General features: G+C 31.3%; 2 protein-coding genes and 1 long non-coding RNA gene across 6 annotated transcripts; all 3 read right to left on the reverse strand.

The window, feature by feature from the left end:
* Nucleotides 1-237: 237 nt before the first annotated feature.
* On the reverse strand, nt 238-13,100 carry LOC108916391 (PAN2-PAN3 deadenylation complex subunit PAN3). Its single transcript, XM_018722634.2, has 4 exons — nt 12,825-13,100; nt 11,744-12,767; nt 8,663-9,124; nt 238-1,198 (listed from the first exon to the last, which is right to left on the reverse strand). The coding sequence occupies exons 1-4, from the start codon at nt 12,886-12,888 to the stop codon at nt 919-921; spliced, it is 1,830 nt and encodes a 609-aa protein (XP_018578150.1). The 5' UTR covers nt 12,889-13,100; the 3' UTR covers nt 238-918.
* Nucleotides 13,101-16,675: 3,575 nt separating this feature from the next.
* Nucleotides 16,676-20,466, reverse strand: LOC108916387 (THAP domain-containing protein 2-like). 4 transcript variants are annotated; one of them, XM_018722629.2, is made up of 4 exons: nt 20,141-20,353; nt 18,200-18,441; nt 17,697-17,826; nt 16,676-17,627 (listed from the first exon to the last, which is right to left on the reverse strand). In XM_018722629.2, the coding sequence occupies exons 1-4, from the start codon at nt 20,209-20,211 to the stop codon at nt 17,489-17,491; spliced, it is 582 nt and encodes a 193-aa protein (XP_018578145.1). In that variant the 5' UTR covers nt 20,212-20,353; the 3' UTR covers nt 16,676-17,488. The 4 variants fall into 4 exon arrangements, with proteins under 4 accessions (XP_018578145.1, XP_018578146.1, XP_018578144.1 ...); XM_018722630.2 differs by having other exon boundaries at nt 16,676-17,313; nt 17,697-17,829; XM_018722628.2 differs by having other exon boundaries at nt 16,678-17,627; nt 17,697-17,829.
* A 429-nt stretch (nt 20,467-20,895) lies between these two features.
* LOC111692387 lies at nt 20,896-21,592 on the reverse strand. The gene is made up of 2 exons (XR_002763216.1): nt 21,535-21,592; nt 20,896-21,413 (listed from the first exon to the last, which is right to left on the reverse strand). It is a non-coding gene; the product is annotated as an uncharacterized LOC111692387 (long non-coding RNA).

Here is a 21,592-nt window from a genome sequence, read left to right on the forward strand (position 1 = left end):
GAAATTGGAATGGGTCAAATTTCATTTCCACCCTCTTTAGGAAACCCGAGAATAAAAACAAGAAAATGGGTACCTAACACAGTTTTATTCAGTAACTAATCACCTGTAATTTAACATTAATGTATGTTTATTATTGAAATGATATGTTGAGGGTTCAATATTTACAATTATTTTTAATAGCCATCATGAAAATAAATACCAATTGTCACAAAAAACTAATTATAAATAGCTGGTTGATAATATGAGCCTGTATACATATTTACATCAGTTAATAATGTGGCACTAAAAAACATGAAGCCAACACTGGAATAAGTGTATGTGAGACGGAGGATGCTGCGCGAAGCCGTCAAAATGGCATAAAATATTTTTATATTACTTACCTAAAGAATGAAATTTCAACACTATTGTGATCAGATCTGCTATTACAATTGTCAAAGATACACTGCCCCATGATTGCACAAATAAAAACAATATATTTAATAAAATATTAACAATGTTAACACAGTGAATGTCTAACAGCGACAGAGCGTGAGGCTGGCTGAACTGACGGTTGGCTTCACCGGCTTGCCTCTATAGTTTTTTGTACTACTATTTTGTCTATGGCTGTAAATGAGAAACGTGAGATGGGTGAAACTACTAATAAAATACTTTGAAAATTTTATTAATTTGTATTTCATACAATTTTGTAAAGAAAAATATAACTTATGCAAAAAATATCTATCCATAATTAAAAATTGGAAAATGTTTTCAATAATATTCTTTGCGCTATTAGCGACAGCAATTAAATACAAATTTGATGTTAACAAGGTTATTTAAATATTATTGAAAACAATATTTTTGGTGACTAATCACTATTGTTAAACCACAGGTCCATTTCACAACACTATAATTGTAGTATGTAAAATATAACACAGACAATTACAACTTATCATCGACACCAACACCCACATCTGATAGATCATGATGAATTACTGAGGTACTGGCAAGTTCACTGAACGACTGTTCAAGGCAATGCTTCAGTTCTGCATAGGAAACCACTAAAATACTTTGTTCATCTCTGGACATCAAACATATTTTTTCTGGAACCCCTACATCCAATTTATTAAGACACTGTATAATATGTGCCATGTCCAACCAAGGGTTACCTTCTTCCGTTACTTGATGAAAAACATAATCTCTAAATAATTTCAGCATGTATCTGCAAAAGAAAAACATATTTTAAACTTGAAATAACCGATGGAGACTGGTGACAATTACGGTGATTATATTTTGAAAATGAAGCAGTTTTTTAGAGGATATAAAAAACCTTTATTATTCATGGGAAATCAAAAATTAGAAGGTTGCCCACAATAAAATTTCAAAAAGGGTTATACATATGTACCCAAAATATTTTCTTTCATAATTGATTAAAATGTTTTTTTATTCTTCAAAAAATTTAACTTTTTTCTGGGGTTCTACCTATTTAAATTTTAATTCAATACTTACATTCCATTTTTCAAACTTCCTAATACTGATTGAATGAAAAAATTAAAATCTAAATCAAAATTAAAAAGCTACCTGTATCTACCAACCAACTATGAAAAAAATTATATTTTTTTTTGCAAATAAGTACCTATATGTGCAATTCTTCGAAATTTTTAGTTTGAAAAATAGTTATTTTTGTATCTAGTGCGCGAAATGCTACTTTGGTGATCGAGAATTGAATTTTTTAACTAGGCGAAGCCGAGTTAAAAAATTATTCGAGACCACCAAAGTAGTTCGCGCACGAGATGCAAACAATATTTTTTCTACAAACGTCAAAATCTATCTCTTAAAAATATTATAAATAAGTAAAATGCCTAATTTACTATAGAAAATAGTGTTGAGCTGGCTTAAAATGTCTCTCCTAATCAATTTTTCACTGTTACTGGAATGGAAACAAAGTGGCTGTTGTTGACAACAATAATAATTATTTTAAAGTGACGTTTGTGCTCGCGTCTTCAATTTTTAAGTGCCAAATATTATTTAAAATAATGGAAATTGCTAGTGACGATGAACTAAGTAGTATCCCACCTAATTTGGCAGATGCAGCCAATTTGGTAACTTCAAATCTTTTACCGGAAAAATCGAAGCGCCAATATGAAAATGCATATCGGCAATTTAAGGAGTGGTGTGAAACAAATAAGGCAATTATCTGGTTTAGGAATAAATATTGGTTCGTGTACTGGTTGTACGATTAATGTTAATATTGTAAATAATAACTAAAGTTATTGTAAAATTCTGTCATTATTTTAAAAGTATTTAATTGTTATTCATTTAAAAATAAATAATAATTTGGAGTTTTGCTTCATTTTTTCAAAGATTGAAATACAAAACTCTTATTAATTTACATGCAGTGTGCAAAATACTTCGCACCCTAGTGCGCGAGGTATTTCGCGCACGGTGTCATGGTAACGTAAGAATCCGAAAAAAAGTGTCACTTCGCATATTGTTGTCAATGCGCAAACCTTGTCATTTTTTGACGTTTGTAGAAAAAATTTTTTATCTCACTTTAATTTTAACCAACCACTATTGAAATTAACTATATTCTATTTCTACTTCAGGCAGTTAGAAATTCTACATACTTCTATAATAAATTTTCTTATCAAATTGGTAGGAAAGTAATAAAAAAAAATCTTTTTTTTTTTCTTTAATGGAGAAAAAGACTTTTTTCCTCTTAACAGGTCACATTTTTACCAGGGAAGAAAAATTACTTTTTCCTGAATTTTGTTTGCCGTTTTTGTCTCAATTTTCTGGGAACAAACGCGTGTCTTATAAAAATGAAGTCTCAACAAGAAAATGTAGAAAATGTTACACATTTTATTTATAAAATATCTACAGGGTGAACCGTTAGTGTGGCAATGAACAATACATCTAGTATTACCCTAGATATAAAAAAAATCAAATCACAGATAATTACAAAAACAGATTAATAGTGGAAAATAAAGATATGTAATTTAAAAAAATAATTAAATACATATACCTTGATAAATATTAAAAAGAATTAAAAAAGTGTAGAAATACAAGGCCTCGTATTTAAAAAACTCAATTGTCTATGGAAAAAAACCTGTACAATACTGAATGTCACTAACCCTTGTCATTTATACAATACTACGAAATATTTTGGTTTTAACTATTAGCATTTGAAAATTATTACAAATTTTAATGATTTCCTAAATCTATAAATTATATTGGCATACGTACAATTTTACTATGACTTCAGGTATGTAAAAATATATAGGGTGTTTCTTTAAAATAAAACTTTAACAGACACACTTTCTTATATTCAAGAGTAACTTTGAATAGTTTTTTTGATCCTCTTTAATTAAGAGGTAAAGCCACTCCAGAATTTTGAAAATATCGATTTTTGGATAAATGATTTACAGAATGTTTTCTGTGAATATAGGAAAAAGTTTTTAGGTGGGTGGAAAACCGGGAACACTAGTTTCTTCGAGGTGGAGCAGAGTACACTGCAGAAATGCTTATTGTTACTGGTGAGAACTCGCGGGATACTAAACTGTTAAATATTGAGTCTCGGATGAAAACAAAAAGAGGACATAGAAAATATCGATATAGAAAGCCAATTATATGGTGCAGGCATCGCTGATTGAAGGTATACACAGATCGAATTTCTTATACTGAATGGCAACAAAAACTTTAAAAGCACTTTTCGAGTAACCACTTTTTTTAACTAGGTTCAGGTTAACAGAGGTTCACGATAACATAATTCAGGGAACACCGTAGGAATTTTTCAATTGATTAACAATTTTCTCTAATTTTTAAAATTCTCTAAATTCTTTAATTAAATTTAATGCAAAATTTTTCGTCTCTTTTCTATTTTTTTTAATGTTTACTAAATCAACAACTGTTAATATTTTTTAATTTCCCTACAATGTTCCCTTTATTTTCTTAGCATATAATATAAAAAAAAATTTTGTTTTTTTGTTCTAAGATCGTAAGAAACCTTTCCAGCCTTACAGCCCTTTAAAAAAAAAGGTGTTGTTGCTTGTCATCACCTATACCCGCTAGTTTGAATTCAAATTGTTTGAAAAAATTCAAAATACTATCTAAAAACATGTACAATAAAGCCATTTTGTTCCTGATACTATATCTTGCATCAATTTTTCCTTGGAAATTCCCAAAAATCACCTTTTTTTCTCATATCTAGAGTGGTGTTACCCGTCAAATGTCAGTTATACTTTGTCACAGTTATATTCCGTCGTATACAGGGTGATTCAGAATTTATTCAAAAAAATTTGGGAATAGATGCAGCATGAGAAATGGAGTCAATATCGTAAAAAAAAATTTTGTAAAATCCTTATAGTTTCCGAGAAAAAAATTATTGAAGTTATAGTACATTCAACGACTACATAGCTGGACAACTGTAGTCTCTAGCGTCATTCGCAATGCGCGTGGAGAGCCACGTTGCCTCAGCGACTCCAAATACTGAAATCGGATTTTGCAATCGTCGTTGCAATAGTATTTACCCGTTATCTGTGGTGTTTACAATAGTTTTTTTAGTAGTTAGTGTCAAAAATGGGTAGTTAGTGTCAAAAATGGTTTATGTATAGCAACTCGGAGTTGATGGATATCGTTTTAATTTATGGTGAAGCATTTGTGATATGGTGAAGCAAGACAACATTTGTGTTAGTTCATAGAAACCGAGTAAAACGGACCCAAATGTGTTTACACGTTGGTGGATAAAATTTTGAACAATTGTTGTTGTAACATCGGGTATGTCAAATGATTTTATTATTTAAAAACACAAATTAATTGTATTAATTAATACAGGCAAAAGCAGTTGAATTTACCAATATAAAATAGGTGCGATAAAATTCTATTTACATATTTCTTTCCTTGCGAAAGTTTTTGTCCGTTTTTATCACACCGCCTTGCCGGTCGCATTGTGCGACGTCAGGTTTTATAGTGGAAAAGTTTCCAGTGCCGTGCAGAAGTGTATTTTTAAATCATTTTCGAACTGCCCTTTTTGATTTTTTCTTTACAAAAATTGTATTTATAAGGGTCCCCTGTACATCCAGAATTTTTTTTTGGATAAGTTCTGAATCACCCTGTTTATAAAGAATCTAAGTCAGGGGTGGCCAACCCAAAACTCCGCGGGTCGCATATAAAATTATATATTATATATATAATTATATATTATATATTTATATATATCCTTGTATTAGATTAATTTTTGAATATATAAAAACATAAAACATAAAACACATCACAGAAATGAGACGACCCCCAAATCTAAAGCCAAAGGCTGTGCGGAAGGGAGTTACACTTGAAAAAACGAAGGGCCAGGGATTGAACCCGGACCAGAATAGGAGACTTGGCCGAGAAATGATTACCACTGCACTTTCGACCGACTACGCTACCCTGGCGATATGGGTGCACAAATAATGTATTTTTTAATACATTGGAATTCATTACTTTCGACATTATAAAATAAATATATTTTGTAAAAGTGAGGAATCTCGCAGGCCGGAAAAATGTCCAAGGTGGGCCGCATGCTGGCCACCCCTGATCTAAGTTGCTCCAATTCTTACACAATTAAGTTACATGGTACATGAAAGGTACTTAATATATTTGTTAAGTTAAAATATTAAAAGTTAAGTAAATACGTAGATCAGGCCAAAAGCCTATTTTATCAACACAATCTAATAAAAATGTATCATTTATTTATTTTTTTAATATTTGGGATGCAAGTAAAGTATCGACTATTCCTATAATCGAATAACAGGAATACATCTATTTTAAAACATAATTCAAAGTTCAGGAGAAGGTAGGGGTAGTAAAAAGACTTTGGGCAATAAATTGTGATAAGTAAAACGTGTAAGGTAAGATTAGAAAACTAGTACGTACAAAACTACAGAAAGTGACATGCAAAATTCCCCACATTTAGTAAATTATCACATTACAAAATAATCATAGATGTTTCATCTTACTGGAATGGCCAAATTCAGTGTTCCTTCTTATATACTTATAACATATAAAGCAAGCTTGGAAGAATCTACTTCTGCTACAAAATTTGATTAAGTATGGGTGATTGATACTTTCGTTATACAAGGTCATAGTAACTGAACCCAAAAAAAAAAAAATCAAAATTAAGAAGTAAGAAATAGGTTATAATAACAGAGGTTGTTAAAAACATAATGAAATCCATATATTATCGATAGAATAAAATGGAAAAAAAAACAACTATGCTATTTGATTCTGTTGTGTTGCATGTTGCATCAGTATATGTAACAAAAGCAATACATGCTCACTTAAAAGTTCATTTATGAAAATTTGTGGTAAAATGATCTTTTTTTAACAAATCTGACTTCTTACTTTTTTATTTAATTGGGTATTTCTACCACAATGAAAACAGATAAATAAATTTTAAATAAACAACCCCTTGTGTCAAAAGGAGTCATGGGGTTGATTTTAAAATTTAGTTTTGCTTAACCACAAATGTCTCGCATTGAAAAAGTAAATATTGTTCATAATTATACTATAAGCACTACAATACATGACAAATTGTTAATATTTCAAAAACCTCTCTATTTTCATTCTCAAAACTTGAATCAAAATGACTAAAAATCAAATACATTTATTTCTTTTTTATTTTTCTTTCAACTGTCACATTTGACATTTACTATCTTATTTTTTTTTCAACTCCACCCACGTATAAACTGCATACAGAGTGCCCCTTTTTCGAGCTGCACCACTGGAATGTCGGTTATTTTAAGAGGTCAAATTAGAGCAAAGTTGCGGAATTTGATGAAAATAACTTGCTAAAAAATCTGGTCAGTCTTTTTTCTTTTTCAAATTATCAACAAAAAATTGAAAATTTTGATTTTTAACACTGCACCAATTATCTAGCATACTACTACCGAATGCAGAGGAAGTATTTACTATTATATTAAGTTGTCAGTTTTTGTTCATTTACTATAGTATATATAGTCTAGGTTTTTGTTTTCATCGAAATACCAAAAATCCGTAAAAATTAATTCACAGTCCTAGTATACAGGGTGTTTCAGTTCGAGTGAATCAAACTTTAACCACAAATAGAACTCAATAAATAATTCAGAATTGCCTTATAAAGCAAGGGTCTAAGTCTCACCATTTTCACTGTACAGGACCATACTGGTCGGTTTTTAAAATCATATTTTTGAAATCTTTGCTATGCTTATAACAAACTGATTCAAATTTGGTGTGGTGTTAACATTTACATATGTGCATAATTTACTGTAAAATTTACAAATTTTTTGTAGGTGGCATAGGAATGGGTATTAAAGCGGGATTTTTTTACCCCAACTTCTACGCCAATGACCTAATAATCATTTGGGATTCATTTTTAGATTCCGTGGACAATTCTAAATAAAAAAGGTATATGTACTTGTTGAATAACGGTATAGTGTATCGTTTTACCGAAAATTTCAGTTGAATGGAAGACCATTCTTCTGATAAGAAATTTAGTTTCTTAAAGGATCACTTTAGAATTCAAAACAATATTATATAACAACGGTGGACAGCATGTTCAATGGCACCTTCTCTAAAATTTCATTTGTCTTATTCTAAAGCAGTTATAGGTATCCTTGCTCATTCAACAGTCCGTTTGTTTCAGATATAATACCTTTAAAAAATTACAACTACATATTTTTAAATCTGCGCTGTGCATCCATTACAGTATCCGTACACAATGATTGCCATGAATGAACAACTAAGCAATAAGACTTATGTCTCATCAGGAACTGTCGTTTTATTCTTAAGATTTGAAACATTAGTTAGTGTTTGTAAAATAATGGATGAATATTCAAGATTTTCTTATCATTCAACTGAGATTTTCGGTAAAACAACACAACAAGTATAGTAGTTTTCAACAAGTATACCTTCTTTATATAAAATTGTCCATGGACTCTAAAAATGAATCCCAAGTGATTATTAGGTCATTGGCGTAGAAGTTAGGGTAAAAAAATCACGCTTTACTACCCATTCATACGCCACTGACCTGCAAAAATTTGTATATTTTACAGTAAATTATGCACATGTGTAAATGTTAACACCACACCAAATTTGAATAAATTTGTTATAAGCATAGCAAAGATTTCGTAAATAACATGATTTTAAAAACCAACCGATACGCCCCTGTACAGTGAAAAGGGCGAGACTTAGACCTTTGCTTTATAAAGCAATTCTGAATTATTTATTGAGTTCTATTTGTGGTTAAAGTTTGATTCAATTGAACTGAAACACCCTGTATATAAACATTAAACATTTTGAGCGACAATATCACAAGCGCTGAATATGACTAGATGTGAACTGTTTTTTTTTAATAAATAATATTGTTTTTTACTAAATTTCTACCTGATGAATATCACTTTGATATTTTAGCAAGACAAAAGTTGCCAGTCTTTTCTCCATCATGGAGACAAACAAAAAGTGTCCTAACAATATCCCAGTTTGAAAAGTGAACCTCTCCGTTTCGATTAAAAAAATAAAAGTGAAAAAATTTCCAATTTTTGGTCTGTAAGTTCAAAATGAAAAAAGATGTGGAGAATTTCTCATCATATTCCGCAACTTTGCCCCACTTTAATCGACCTTGCATCTCTTAAGACACTGCGGTTCGAAAAAGGGGTACCCTATAAATACATACCTATCTCCTGTCTCTGCCCAAGTACTTTCCATATTGAAGTCAGGTCTTTCGTTAATCGTAGCTAATTTGGCCATGAGCCTGAAAAGACGCCCATTTTGTACTTCTTTCGATAATTCATTATCAAGGGTTTCAATCTGATTGTGAAGGTTATCCAATTGGGTATAAAACCGAGCACCGATCATTGGCATAAGGTCAGTTACACTTCTCCTCTGTTGAGTACTTAGGAGGTACATTATAAGGTTCCGAAGATCTGACGTATAGGAACGACTCACGATATCCAACGCTGTAGATATGTTATCACGTTGTACTGCCATTGTAGATTTACAGGCCAGTGCCAAAACCAATTTCCCAAGTGCGGACAAGTCTTCTTGTTGATAATGTTGAATCAGAGCCACATGGCTAATTGTTGAATTAGTTTCCTGAAGGACAACATCCATAATTCCAAGGCAACTTAATCTTAATCTAGAAAAGAATACTAATTTTATAATTAAAATTTTTTTTTTTTTTTAAAGGGTGCTTGCTAGAGAACTGTATACAAATATTTTTTTGTAAACGAATTAAGTGTATAAAAAAAGAGGTGATCACATTTTTTAATTCTATAGTTTCAATAACTGTGGCTAACTGCATTACATAGAATAGAATATAAGTGATAGTTATGAAAACAGAATATGTACTTTTAAATTAAAATAATATAGTAAACACAGGGTTATAAATTAATACAAAATTTCGCTAGTTTTCGATTTGATAACATTTTTGTATAACAATTAAAATTAGTTAAAAAATAATATATTTCTCATTTTACTGAAGTCATTCTCGATAAAAAATTTTGATTCTCTTTTATTGTCATGTAGAATTTTTATTTTTCTTAGAAAATGAGAAAATATAAAAATAGTGCAAGAATGAACTGCTTTTATTTTTAACAGGAAAAGTATTATCAACAAAAATTATTTGGAATAGAAATTTGGAGATTAAAGACAATCAGAACAATATCAAAAATTATTCCAGAATTTTTAAAAACCCAAATGAAATTTTTACCAAAAATTTTCAAATGTCAACCTGCCAAAATTAACTCGGAGAAGAAACTGTTGAAGATGTTAGTATCATAAATTATCTTTCAGAAGACTCAGAATATATGCAAGTAGTTCAGACTTGTTAGCTGTATTCTTATTTTATTTAACAATGTTTCTAAGAATTGCAACTTGTTCCTTCTTTGTAGACAAGCTCCTGAACCTGATAACGTATTCTTACAATTCTTGAATCTCGAATTCGCTATCTTATTTTTAAGGTATTCATATGCTCCATCTGATTTGTAAAGCTCAATCGTCTTTTCAATAGCATTTTGATGTTTTATCAGATCTACTACAATCCAAATATTTCTTACTAGAACCACATCATTTAAGATTTCTAGGTCGTGTTAAGGTATGTCACTCTTCAGACTTCTTAGTAGTTCTAATTAAGTCACCTCTCCCAATGGAGGAGCAGTTTCAGTTATTGGTGTCATGCTTTCTTTTATCGTGATCCAGTACAACTCTGGTTGGTATTTGGTTGGTAGTAATGGGCAAAATCGAGTACTTGGTTTTCGAATGCATACTTTTAAATTTGCTGTTTTTTAAATACATTTTCAAAAAAAAAATTATTATTTCAATATGTTCTTTCATTACCAATAAACAATATGTGTGTTGTGTGATATATAGAATATTTGAGTCATGCATTTGTTTAAGTAAATGCTAAAGATATTCAAATCCTTCTGTTCATTTGATATGCTAAATCAATAGTTGATTTAAATTCACTCGAACAACGACTGAGTTTTCCAATGGGGGAAATGAGTAAAATAGAACAACGAAGAAGTCTGAAGATACCTCTACTTTAGTAGATCAAACAAAACAACTTCAAAACGGTATTAAAACACAATTGAACATTCCCAAGTTAAGACAGATAAATGAGATATATCATATATCATATATATGAGAATAATTAATTTCCGATTTAAGAATCACGAGAACAAGTTATCAGGCTCAGAGTACAAAGAACAAATTGTCACTCTGAGTCCTCTTTAAACTTAATAATACTACAGCTGAATTTGCAATAACGAATCTCAAAGCGAGAACAAGAAAACAATTCTCAGAAACTACTTGTAAGTTGTTTTAAACAATCATAAAATTCAAAAAGTTTTATATAAAATATAGTCCTCGCGAAAGTGTCAAAATCTTGGATTCTGTTTGTAAATTGGACACAAATATTGACAATAGAAATAAATTTAAAAATATTTCTCAACTATGTATGTGCCAATTATGTCGACCCTTTATTTTTCTAATATCGAAAGCTATTGCAACAGAAATGGTTACTTGATTTGCTTTAAACTTGTTAGTGCAACTAGAAGACCTAAATTTAAACGATTTTATTTTTAGCCCAACAGCATACTCTGCAATTATTCTGACATGGTTAAAATCGCCTCATTTAAAATTTTCAATATTTATTATGCCCTCTTAAAAAAAATTTTGTTCAATAGGTTTTTAGATAGTAATACAGACTTGTTTATTATTTATCACATTAAAAAAGCTCTTTAGTAATATTTAAAAATCTTATTTTTTCTAATAATTACTAAAATTATCTAATACATCCACAAACTGAATTATATCATAACTTTAAAAAAAAACTTTTCTTAGTGGCATATCGTCATTGCGACTTCAAAATGCAACATGTGCATACTTTCAGCAAAACACATTAAGTGCAGAAATTCGATTAACGTCATTAAACGCATAATCTGGTTAAAAACAGCCAACTTATTGTTTTACAGAACTCTGACTGTCCGCTGTAAAATTAAAAATAATTGTTGTAATTCTTAAATAAAAAGGGGTCAAGAAACAATTTTTTTAACTCCACTGAACAATCTGATAAAATAGCCATGTAGTATTTTGAAGGCGCAACGATATGTTGTTCAGAAAGTCTTTAATGTACAAAGTAAAAATTCTGCATGAAAACTTTATTACAAAAAATAGGCCAAATTTTATAACAAGAACTTTCTTTTTCCTTGTCCACTTGAAACGTGAACTTAGTGTGCGTGTGTTTATATACTATTACCTGTTTTGTGAATTTATGATTATCTTAGTTGGATCCAGACTTCTACATGCTAAAGCTGATGAATGAATTATTCTTAGAGCTGATGTTAACTGAATTATATAATTCCAAATAAGAGATTCTGGAAGCTTGTTATTTTGTGTATGTCTTAATAAATTATTTTTTTGATAGCTGTAAGGCCTGGGTGTAGTCGTATCATTCAAAAAAGGGTCACAATAACCAGTTTGATCGGGAGAGAAATGTTTGTTTAGTAAAGTTTCCGAACCTGGATGGTAATCATAAACAAATATCATTGAATTGTCACCAAATGCTTTCGTGGTAAAAACTTCTTTTAACTGTACAATATTGGAATGATTTAATTTTTTCCACAATTCCACAAAAGCCATGCATTTAGTATTAGACAACCTAAAACCATGTATCCTCCTTAAACAGTAATGTGTACCAGTTTTTACATGTGTTGCTTTGTACATTGACGCCTGATAGCCCATATGGGCTTTGTGCAAATTATTATGGGATATTGGTTCTAAGGGAAACAACTCGTGGTAGCTATCCACTTCTTGAGGAAGATCAGGATACTGCTGTGGGTCCGGTTGCAATAGAGACAGAACATTTCTATTCAGTATATCACTTCGAATATCTTCCGACATAAAAAACGAAGGCTCTTGCTTTCCTGTATAAACATTATAATCTGCAGTTATGCCACTATTTACTGAGTTATCAGCAAGTTGTGGTTGGCAATTCTCAGCAGCTGTTTGATATTGATAAAAATATGTTGTTCCGCCAACATTTTCTTGATATGCAGGTAACGCTGAACTATTTCCTAACTTTTCATGTAATGTAGGAGAATTGTTTGTAAGAGGTGGAGATGCAGATTCTGGAGTGGCATGGCTTGAAATATCTCCTTCGTCTAACTTTTTTGTCAATGGATGTGCTGTAGTAGAATTAGGTACAGAATATGAAGTTAAAAAATTTGGAGAGGCCGAAGCACTAGAATTAATTACCCTAGGAACAAATTCGTTTGCATGAGCTGAAACATTATTAAGTATTATTAACGATATAAAGTAGAGATTGTTAGATGAATTACTTGCTCTGGCTAGATCAAGACGAGTGGAAAGCGAACGGGAATGATTATGAGGCATCCAATCCATGAGTTTATTTTATATGTAAACTTCTTAATCACTTGTATTTATCACTTTTAGAATTTAATGTTTGCTACATTAGCTGATTTAATAACTTTCGAATACAACTACAAAGGACATGCATATTGTACTGCATACCCACTACAAAACGATTAGAGATAGAAATATGCAAGAAGCCAGAATACAAATGTGGTGAAATTAGATTATCAAAACTGCTTTCTAATTTGTAGTTTCTTTCAATTGCCTCCACGGTGCAAAATGGACAAGAGCGAAAGAGCAGATTTCTAATCACATGATACTGGGCTGGAGACCCGACACTTCTTTTTTTTTTTATATCAGTGTTATTCACAGGTAACAGAATACATAACTCTATGGTGCTATTTTACAATTCGATACTTTTTTAGGGATATTTGCTTTAATACATATCTAGGTATTCTAGGTAAATTTAGACGTTCTACACAAAAATTAAACAGAATAATATAATAGAAATTAAGATTTTAAGGTTTTCTAAAACCGCGAAGCCCTCAAATTTAAAACTTTTATTTTTAATATATGACGTCAATCAGAATAGAAAATTATGGTTAAAGAAAGAACACAGATGAGCCGGCGAAGCAAGAAGAGCGCCAGAAGAAAGGGCCTTAGCCGGCGAGGCCCAGTCAGGACAAAAGGAGGTCCCACAAAGCGCTTACACTGGCCGCATTTGCGGTCGGGGTAGACGACGGATGGGGCCACCTACGAAGGCTGTCCAGGCCTACACGAGATGAGGCAGGATAAAGAGCAGGGATAATCCCCCTCGATCCCAAATCATTGAGGCCAATTTCTAGCCATGGAATAATGGAATAAGGAACTTTAAGCTGCAACGGTGCGTGGAGTGGAAAAAATGTAAATAAAGAGCATAAATTACAGTCGAGAGTTATGTCATGTCAAGAGTTATAAGAGCAAAGAGCACAAACCATATATTTGACACTCACTGTACCACTGTACATACAATAGACACGCGCACGCCATAATTCCATGGCTAGAAATTGGCCTCAATGATTTGGGGATCGAGGGGGATTATCCCTCCTTATCCTGCCTCATCTCGTGTAGGCCTGGACAGCCTTCGTAGGTGGGCCCCATCCGTTGTCTACCCCGACCGCAAATGCGGTCGGTGTAGGCGCTTTGTGGGACCTCCTTTTGTCCTGGCTGGGCCCCGCCGACTAGGGCCCTTTCTTCTGACGCTCTCTTGCTTCGCTGGCTTGTCTGTGTAAACCCCGGTGGTGGTCATGTTTATGTGTGGTACGTGTATTTGAACATTTACTGAAATTTTTCAATATTCAGTTGGCGTTTTGGTTGTTCATATGCATTTTTAAGAATTAATTTGTCATAATAAAATTAAAATTGTAATGTTTTAATTTTGACGCAACAACTTATTGAGTTATGTATGACCAAGTGATGGTAATAGTTAATAATAATAAATGTTTTATTGTAACGCGTGGTGATAATAGTTTAAATAACTAGATGGATTTCACAGGGTATAACGACACATACAGTGTACGATAATTCAATAAACAAAGAAATCTTAGAAATCTAAATAAAATATTTAGATAAATTTGGAATGAATAAACTGAAGATGAATTTTTTGAGACAAAACGTCTGAATCTGGTTCGGGCTGAGGCAGTACAGTAATGGGGATCATGAAGGCTTGCAAAAAATGTAATAAAATTTCTAGGGTTGTATTTAAAAAAATGAAGTTGATGATGGTCCTGGAGAGAAGAAACGTTACATATAAAAATTGATTATGCCATTCAATAGAGGACAGAAAGTTGCCACGAGTGTTTTTCTTTTTTTTTTTCAATATCACCTCAAACAAGCCTGAAATGGAACAAAAACCGATTGCCAAAATTTCTTTTTTTTTTAAATATTTCGAAAACTAATCATGTTAGCCTTGATTTTTTAGAGGCATAATGTTGGTGTCCTGATTACGCAACTTTGCCCCCATTTAAGCTAGTTTGTATCTCTTACCATTTTCGAGATCCCTGTATGTAGTGAGAAGCGAATTTGTAATGGCCTGTATAGAGGGGGCATTTTGATTGACGCTCTCATATTTGATTTATTACCCTATTATAACAGTTTAAGCAACGAATTGTTTCTATTTGGGCACTTTTTCTTAGATCTGATAACTTACTCTGACCACGGACAATCTAATTTACCCTAAAACTATGGGCAATTAGCGAACTTTCTTGTTCTTTAATAGTCCTATTATGTAGTGTCTACATTCCATAGGTCCCACTTTTTTTAAATTTTTTAAGATTTGAAATAATCACAGGCTTTGTAAATGGATGGCCCGAAGGATATTTATATCCTTCGGATGCCCCGAACAGACGTGAGCGGGAGGTAGTTAGTGTAGGCAAAAGTCTAGAATTCAAATTGAACTAAACTTCGATTCACTTAATAAGTATTTGCAAGCTTTTAAATTATTGAGCAGTGATAGTAATGCTGGATGCATTTTGCAAACAAAAAAATATATATTAATGATAAACAGTAAATACATTCAAAAAAGATAAAAGCTATATGTATTCAAACATACAGCAGTTATGAAAATATTCCTCTCAGTGAAGCAACATTTTTAATTTGTAATAGTATTGTGCTTTATAGTAATGTTTTTATATTATATCTGACTCACTCTCCATAATTTCGACCGCGAAGTATAATTCAAATAAATCCTATCAAATGAAATTAACCAACATTCTTCGATACCAGAAATCTAGGTATTCAAGATATTAAACGTCAGACAAGAATACTAACTGTTGTTACTGCGGGAAACAACTACAGTACAACTTCGACAGTCCGGACATGCGCCAGTCCGGTTACTCCAATAATTCGGACGCTTCTACATTTCGGACAATTTAAAATTTTTACCTCTACAATCCGGACAAATTTTTTTTATGCAAGAATAAATATTAAAATTCGGGGGTTTCCCGTTTTTTACTCGCATGTTCTATCATTATCTCGCTCTATCATTACTTCAGTTTCGGTTCATTCTTTCGCAAGCGTGTTTGTCTAATTCCATTCCAAGTGCCATGTTTTTAAATAATAAACGCAAACATAAAACACTAACCTTAAAGGAAAAGTGTGATATTTTACAAAGTCTTGATGAGGGAAAAACTATTAGGCAGGTTGCCGAAAAATTCCATGTTCCTAAATCAACGATTTGCAACATTAAAAAAAATAAGATAAAACAATTTATTTCGAATACCTATAATGGACCCGGTAACATTTGAACCAGAATAATGTAATAAACCATTTTCTTAATACGTATAATTTTTTTTTAGGAAATAGAAGTTATGAAAAAAGCAGAAAATCCAGAGTTAGAGGAAGCGCTTTATACATGGTTTTTGCAACAAAGAAACAATCATATCCCGATTTCCTCAGAAATTTTAAAAGCAAAGGCCAAATTCTTCTATGTAGTATATATGTACATATGTATTTAATTCACTTAGATTACATATTTTAATAATTTAATATAATAATTAAATATAATAATTTATTGTTTTTTAATAAATCATAGTATGTACAATGCATGTATGTATATACAATTTAATTCACTTAGATTATTTCAATATTTTCACCTACTATAGTCCGGACAACTCGTTAATCCGACCGACCCTAAAACTATATGTGTCCGGATTGTCGAAGTTGCACTGTACTTACAAGTTCTTTAAAATAAGACCACCTTATAAATCATACCCCAATTCTCAAAGGTGTTTTACAAAATTTTATTATATTTTTTCATTGTCTACAGGATTTAAGAAATAGTTAATTTCTGGCCAAGCCAAGTTAGCTCCTGATACACACGTTGAAGCTTGAAAAAAAGCCATCAAACTTCTTGATGAAAATCCATTATAATATGAAATGGTGATGAGTGTGATGGGGTAAATTATAGTCCTTTTTAATTCAGTATAAACATTTATTTTCCTTTCCTACTTGTTTTTTTTTTTAAGTAATACCTGTAGACGTTATTTAGGCAAACATCCCTTTACTAATTTTGCCTATACAATTCTTAATGATTCAATTAAAAAACAGCAAATGTAAATTTTCACTTGTCAATGATTCTGTTAAAAAAACCAATAGTCATCCATTCCAATAAAATTAAGCATTTAATTTTTTCTGTTTCGAATTTATAAGACCCAAATACCAGAAAGATTTCATTACGTTGTATATAAGGAAGTTTCTTAAAGATCGATATCACATATTGCCACAAAATCTTCAAATATACAGGGAATGTAATGAACAAATTTAAGGTCTTTGAAAAAAATAATATGTTGAAATTTCTGTTACCCACTGCTAAGTTCAATTTATACGTCCAATGGAACTGGAGTTGATGCAGAAAATGCAAACGGTGGAGGGAAAAATACCTATTACTTTGAGCTTCTTTGTTTGTGGTTCTGCAATCTAACATCAACAGCAAATCAGTCAAATATAAAACAATATTAAATTGTTATGGTGTACAAATTGTCCTATTTTGATCATAGCAGTTTGTTAAACAAACACTTGTGATGTCACCTTATTTTTATTTCAAAGTTCATCTAATAAAGAACTTAAGGAGGCTATTTTTTTATTTTTTAGTCTAATTTGGTTTCTTAAATCTCTCCGTAAACTTATAATTTTTTACAACTTCTTGGGATACTATCCAATGTTTCCTTTTTGCAGGACATTCCAGATCAGATTGTTTAAAATCACCAATATAATCTGGTTCCAATCGTTCTCTAAAAATTTCAAAGAGACTAGTGTACTTATCCTTATTTTTGTTGAATTTGGTGAATACAGAGACCTACCGTTTATGATTTTCCTGTTCCTGAGACGATAGTTGTACCTCTGGTTGAAAATTCTCACTTATGCTGGAAGTGTCATTTCGATTTGAAGATGATGGTAGGATATGTTGTTCACACATTATTTGCTCATTGTCTGCTATAATAAAAATTAAAATAATAATAATAATAATAATAATAAAGGATTCTGGCTATGATAGCGATGATGATAATGATATTACTTTATACATGCACAATAAGTTTCTCCAGTTACGGAACAATATAACGGTTACAAAGATTAAAATAATAAAATAAATAATAGTACTAAAAAGACATGTAGCTATTCCTACATTTATTTCCATAAAAAATATTTAAAAAATTAAGATCTTGCTTAACACATGTTAATTAATTCATTTATATCACAACTTTTACAAATTCAATTAAAATAACCAGCCAAACCATGTTCTCATACACAATTAATACATATGTTCAGAAGTAAAACACAGTTGAAAAAACACCTCTGATCTTACCATTTTCTTTTGAAACTTTTTCCAAAACCCTCGACTCTTTCAGTTGCTTCGACAGATGATTTGGGAAATTAAAAATTGAGGGAACAGCCTCTTTTTTTAGAACTGTATTTCCATGGACATTAACCATGTAATCATCTTTCCGAAAATGATTTTGGCAAATTACAGCTGTGGAGCTAGGGGAATATTTATATCTTTGCATGGCTTCAATCCATTTTTTTCTTTGGACAGGATCTTTAGGAAACCTAAGGAAACATATTTTGTTTGTGCATAAAAATTGTCATTAAAAAAGGTTTTTTTGTCTTATTCTGCTAAGCAAATTAGCAAATTAGCAAATTTTATTAGAATATTTATAATTTAAATTATTTATCATACTTCTATTTATACTAGAGCAATATTTATAAAATACAAATCTAAAATATATCGCCGTTCAGTGCATTTACATCTGAAACTGAAAGCACCATTTTTGATAATAGGAAACATCACTTTTTAAGAGATCATTTTTTGCCACACAGAAAACTGCCATAATAAAAAAAAAATTACTAACAGTGAGATTTCGAAGAGTTGCACATATGTGCAAAATGTACAGGGTTTCCCTAACTCTAACAGTTGACAGAAGACTCGATTTTAAACAAAACAGTTCATGTGAATATAGGGCGTAAATGACTTCCTAATAGAAATACAGGGTATGGAGATTCATATTTTTTTCCTTTTTTTTCATATCTAAAGCACAGTAAGTAAAAACGATACCAAATTGTGGCGACATAATGTGCTTTAAAAATGACTTCCAAACAATTCAAAATGACCACCGGTAGCATGGTAGACGTGTATTCCTTTTTTAAACAGAATTCCTATGCATTCCTTAAAATTATAGGTATGACATTTTTCGAATCATTGATCAATTTCAAATAGTAAGCTGTTCTTGCAAAATTGTCATAAAAAGTCTGAGTAAATGGCATCAAACCTTTTTGATGCAGATACAAATTACACCAAATTTTAGTTGATCAGACAGATTTAGTAGGAGATGCACTCGTTTAGTGGTCATTAGTTGTCAAGTAATTCACAAATAACTTAGTACTATTATCACATTGTAAATAGAATGGACAGGCAAAGCCTGCTTGTATCATAGCCGCAATGGTCACCAGTTATTAATCCCATTGATTACTTTGTCCGGGGTCATATGAAACAGAAATACTATTCTCCAGCAAATACAAGGTAGGAACCAATACAACACAATCAAAATGCTGCTTTAAACATTTCAAATTCAAGAAGGTCATTATTGCATAGATGCCAGTTATTTGGTTAACACAAGAACGAATTTGAGTGTACGAGAACCTGACAAAACCTTATGTGGAGGGGAGGGATCAAAATAATAATTACGTAAGATGACATTATCAAAATTTAAAGAAAATAGTTGCACATTTAAAAAACTCACATGCTTGGTTCGTTTATTTTAAAAAACTACCATTTAGATAAATAATTAGTTATTAAAATTGGGTAGGTAATAAACAAATGTAAATAACTAAATGAGAAAAATGGAATTTTTTTTTACTGTTTTACACCGTTACCACACTTCGTATGAAAAAACCTTACGTAAAAATGGAGGGAGAGGGGTCTGCAAAACTTACAGTCTCTTACGTGAGGTGTGGGGGATCAAATATTGAAATAAATGTTCTTACGTAAGTACAGTTGATACTTTTTTTTGTCAGTTTTAACATTTAGAAGAGCTTATTTATTTTTATATTTAATATCAATCAGTATTTAATATCATTAGATAAAATCCTACAGGGTTAACGTCTAGATTATTTGAGTTTGGGAAGTCTTTAAAATGGTGGGAATAATCTAATCTAATGAGCTACCATCAAATATAACTCTACTTGGTAATTATTGGTAATTATTTTCATAAAAGCAGGTAGTATGGATAAACATCAAACCGATTCTTACCTATGGAACTTTGCTTTTTCCCCACTTAATCGTCTTTTTACACAATTAATGGCAGCACACGACTGCACCATATTTTATAGTCTTTAGAAAAATAGTACTCCAATACACACAAAAATTTAACGAGATGAAAACTCACGGTTTACAGTCGTTTTACAAGTTTCTTTACTCGAGAATCAACAAGTAAATTTTTCATCGATTTGACAATTGACAGTAATTGACAGTATCAGTATACTAAATTCGCCTTACCGAGCACATCACGGCGGCCTTCAACAGGGGACAGTACCTCAGAGTAATAAGTAAAGGGGAGGCCGCATTCCCTATTTCAGTACATAATGTAAACATGTAACTTCAACCTATTGTATGTTGATAAACAAATGATACATAAGTAAACACAATGGTCCCTGGTACAGTGGCGTACCGAGTTTAGGTTTAAAATCTATCATAATATAAGGAAACCATAAAAATTACACTTTTTAATAGAATAAAATCAGAAGTGCTCGATTATTTAAGCTTTCATGTGTAATAAATAGACAATAAATAGGAAAAAGTTAATGGTTTCTTCAAAATCTATAATTAATATTTTAAAAACATTTCCAGAACAAAAGAGTGACTAAAGAAAACTCCTCGATTGAAACTATCATTATACTATAGCTATAGCAATGTCATTGCCTACTATTAATTCTATTATTTCATAGTAGTTCTCGATTACTGGAAGAACATTTATTAAAATAAATAATTTAAATAAAACTACAAGAAAAGGAGCAAAAATATATTTAATTAAAATCTGCTGGAATATAAACAATGCAAAGAAAACAAAACATATTTGTACTAAAAGTAACGGAAAAATGAATTTACATTGAACAACATTTAATCGTGTGGGAAAATAAGCATGTTTTAAATGTACGCAACAAAAATAAGCTGAATTTTGAGCTCATAACATTGACAGCTCGTCTCTTATGGAACAGGGACAACATGTGATTGAAGATGTTTTATAGCAACATCTATAAAATTTCCTTCACTGGCAATTTCTCGAAGAGGGAACCTTTGAGACGGCACAACCATTTCATCAACACTGTGCTAAAACGTATTACCTTCCAAATGTTGTATTAATAGGCACAGCTCCATGTGTGAGACATCGTTTTCCAGTTACTGTTACCTTAATATCTGTAGCACGGAAATGCTTCGACAGACATAATTATCCTTTGAAAAATCATATTCAGATATGGCGAAATTTTCTAGCCACACTGCTCGTATCGCAGGATCTTATGGTATTCTACAAATAAACACAGAGCTAGTGTCAGTATCAAAATACAAACATAATAAATTAACAAATAAAATACTTAGGACACCTTACACCCTTGTAAGAACGCCCATGGAAACAATGTCAAACTTACTTGTGAAAAGAAGTAGCACATATTTGGCTCTTTTCCTGTAATTGTCGGCATATTATAC

The sequence above is a fragment of the Anoplophora glabripennis genome, unplaced genomic scaffold, assembly GCF_000390285.2.
Source record: "Anoplophora glabripennis isolate ALB-LARVAE unplaced genomic scaffold, Agla_2.0 scaffold1440, whole genome shotgun sequence".
In the NCBI taxonomy this organism is placed as follows: domain Eukaryota; kingdom Metazoa; phylum Arthropoda; class Insecta; order Coleoptera; family Cerambycidae; genus Anoplophora; species Anoplophora glabripennis.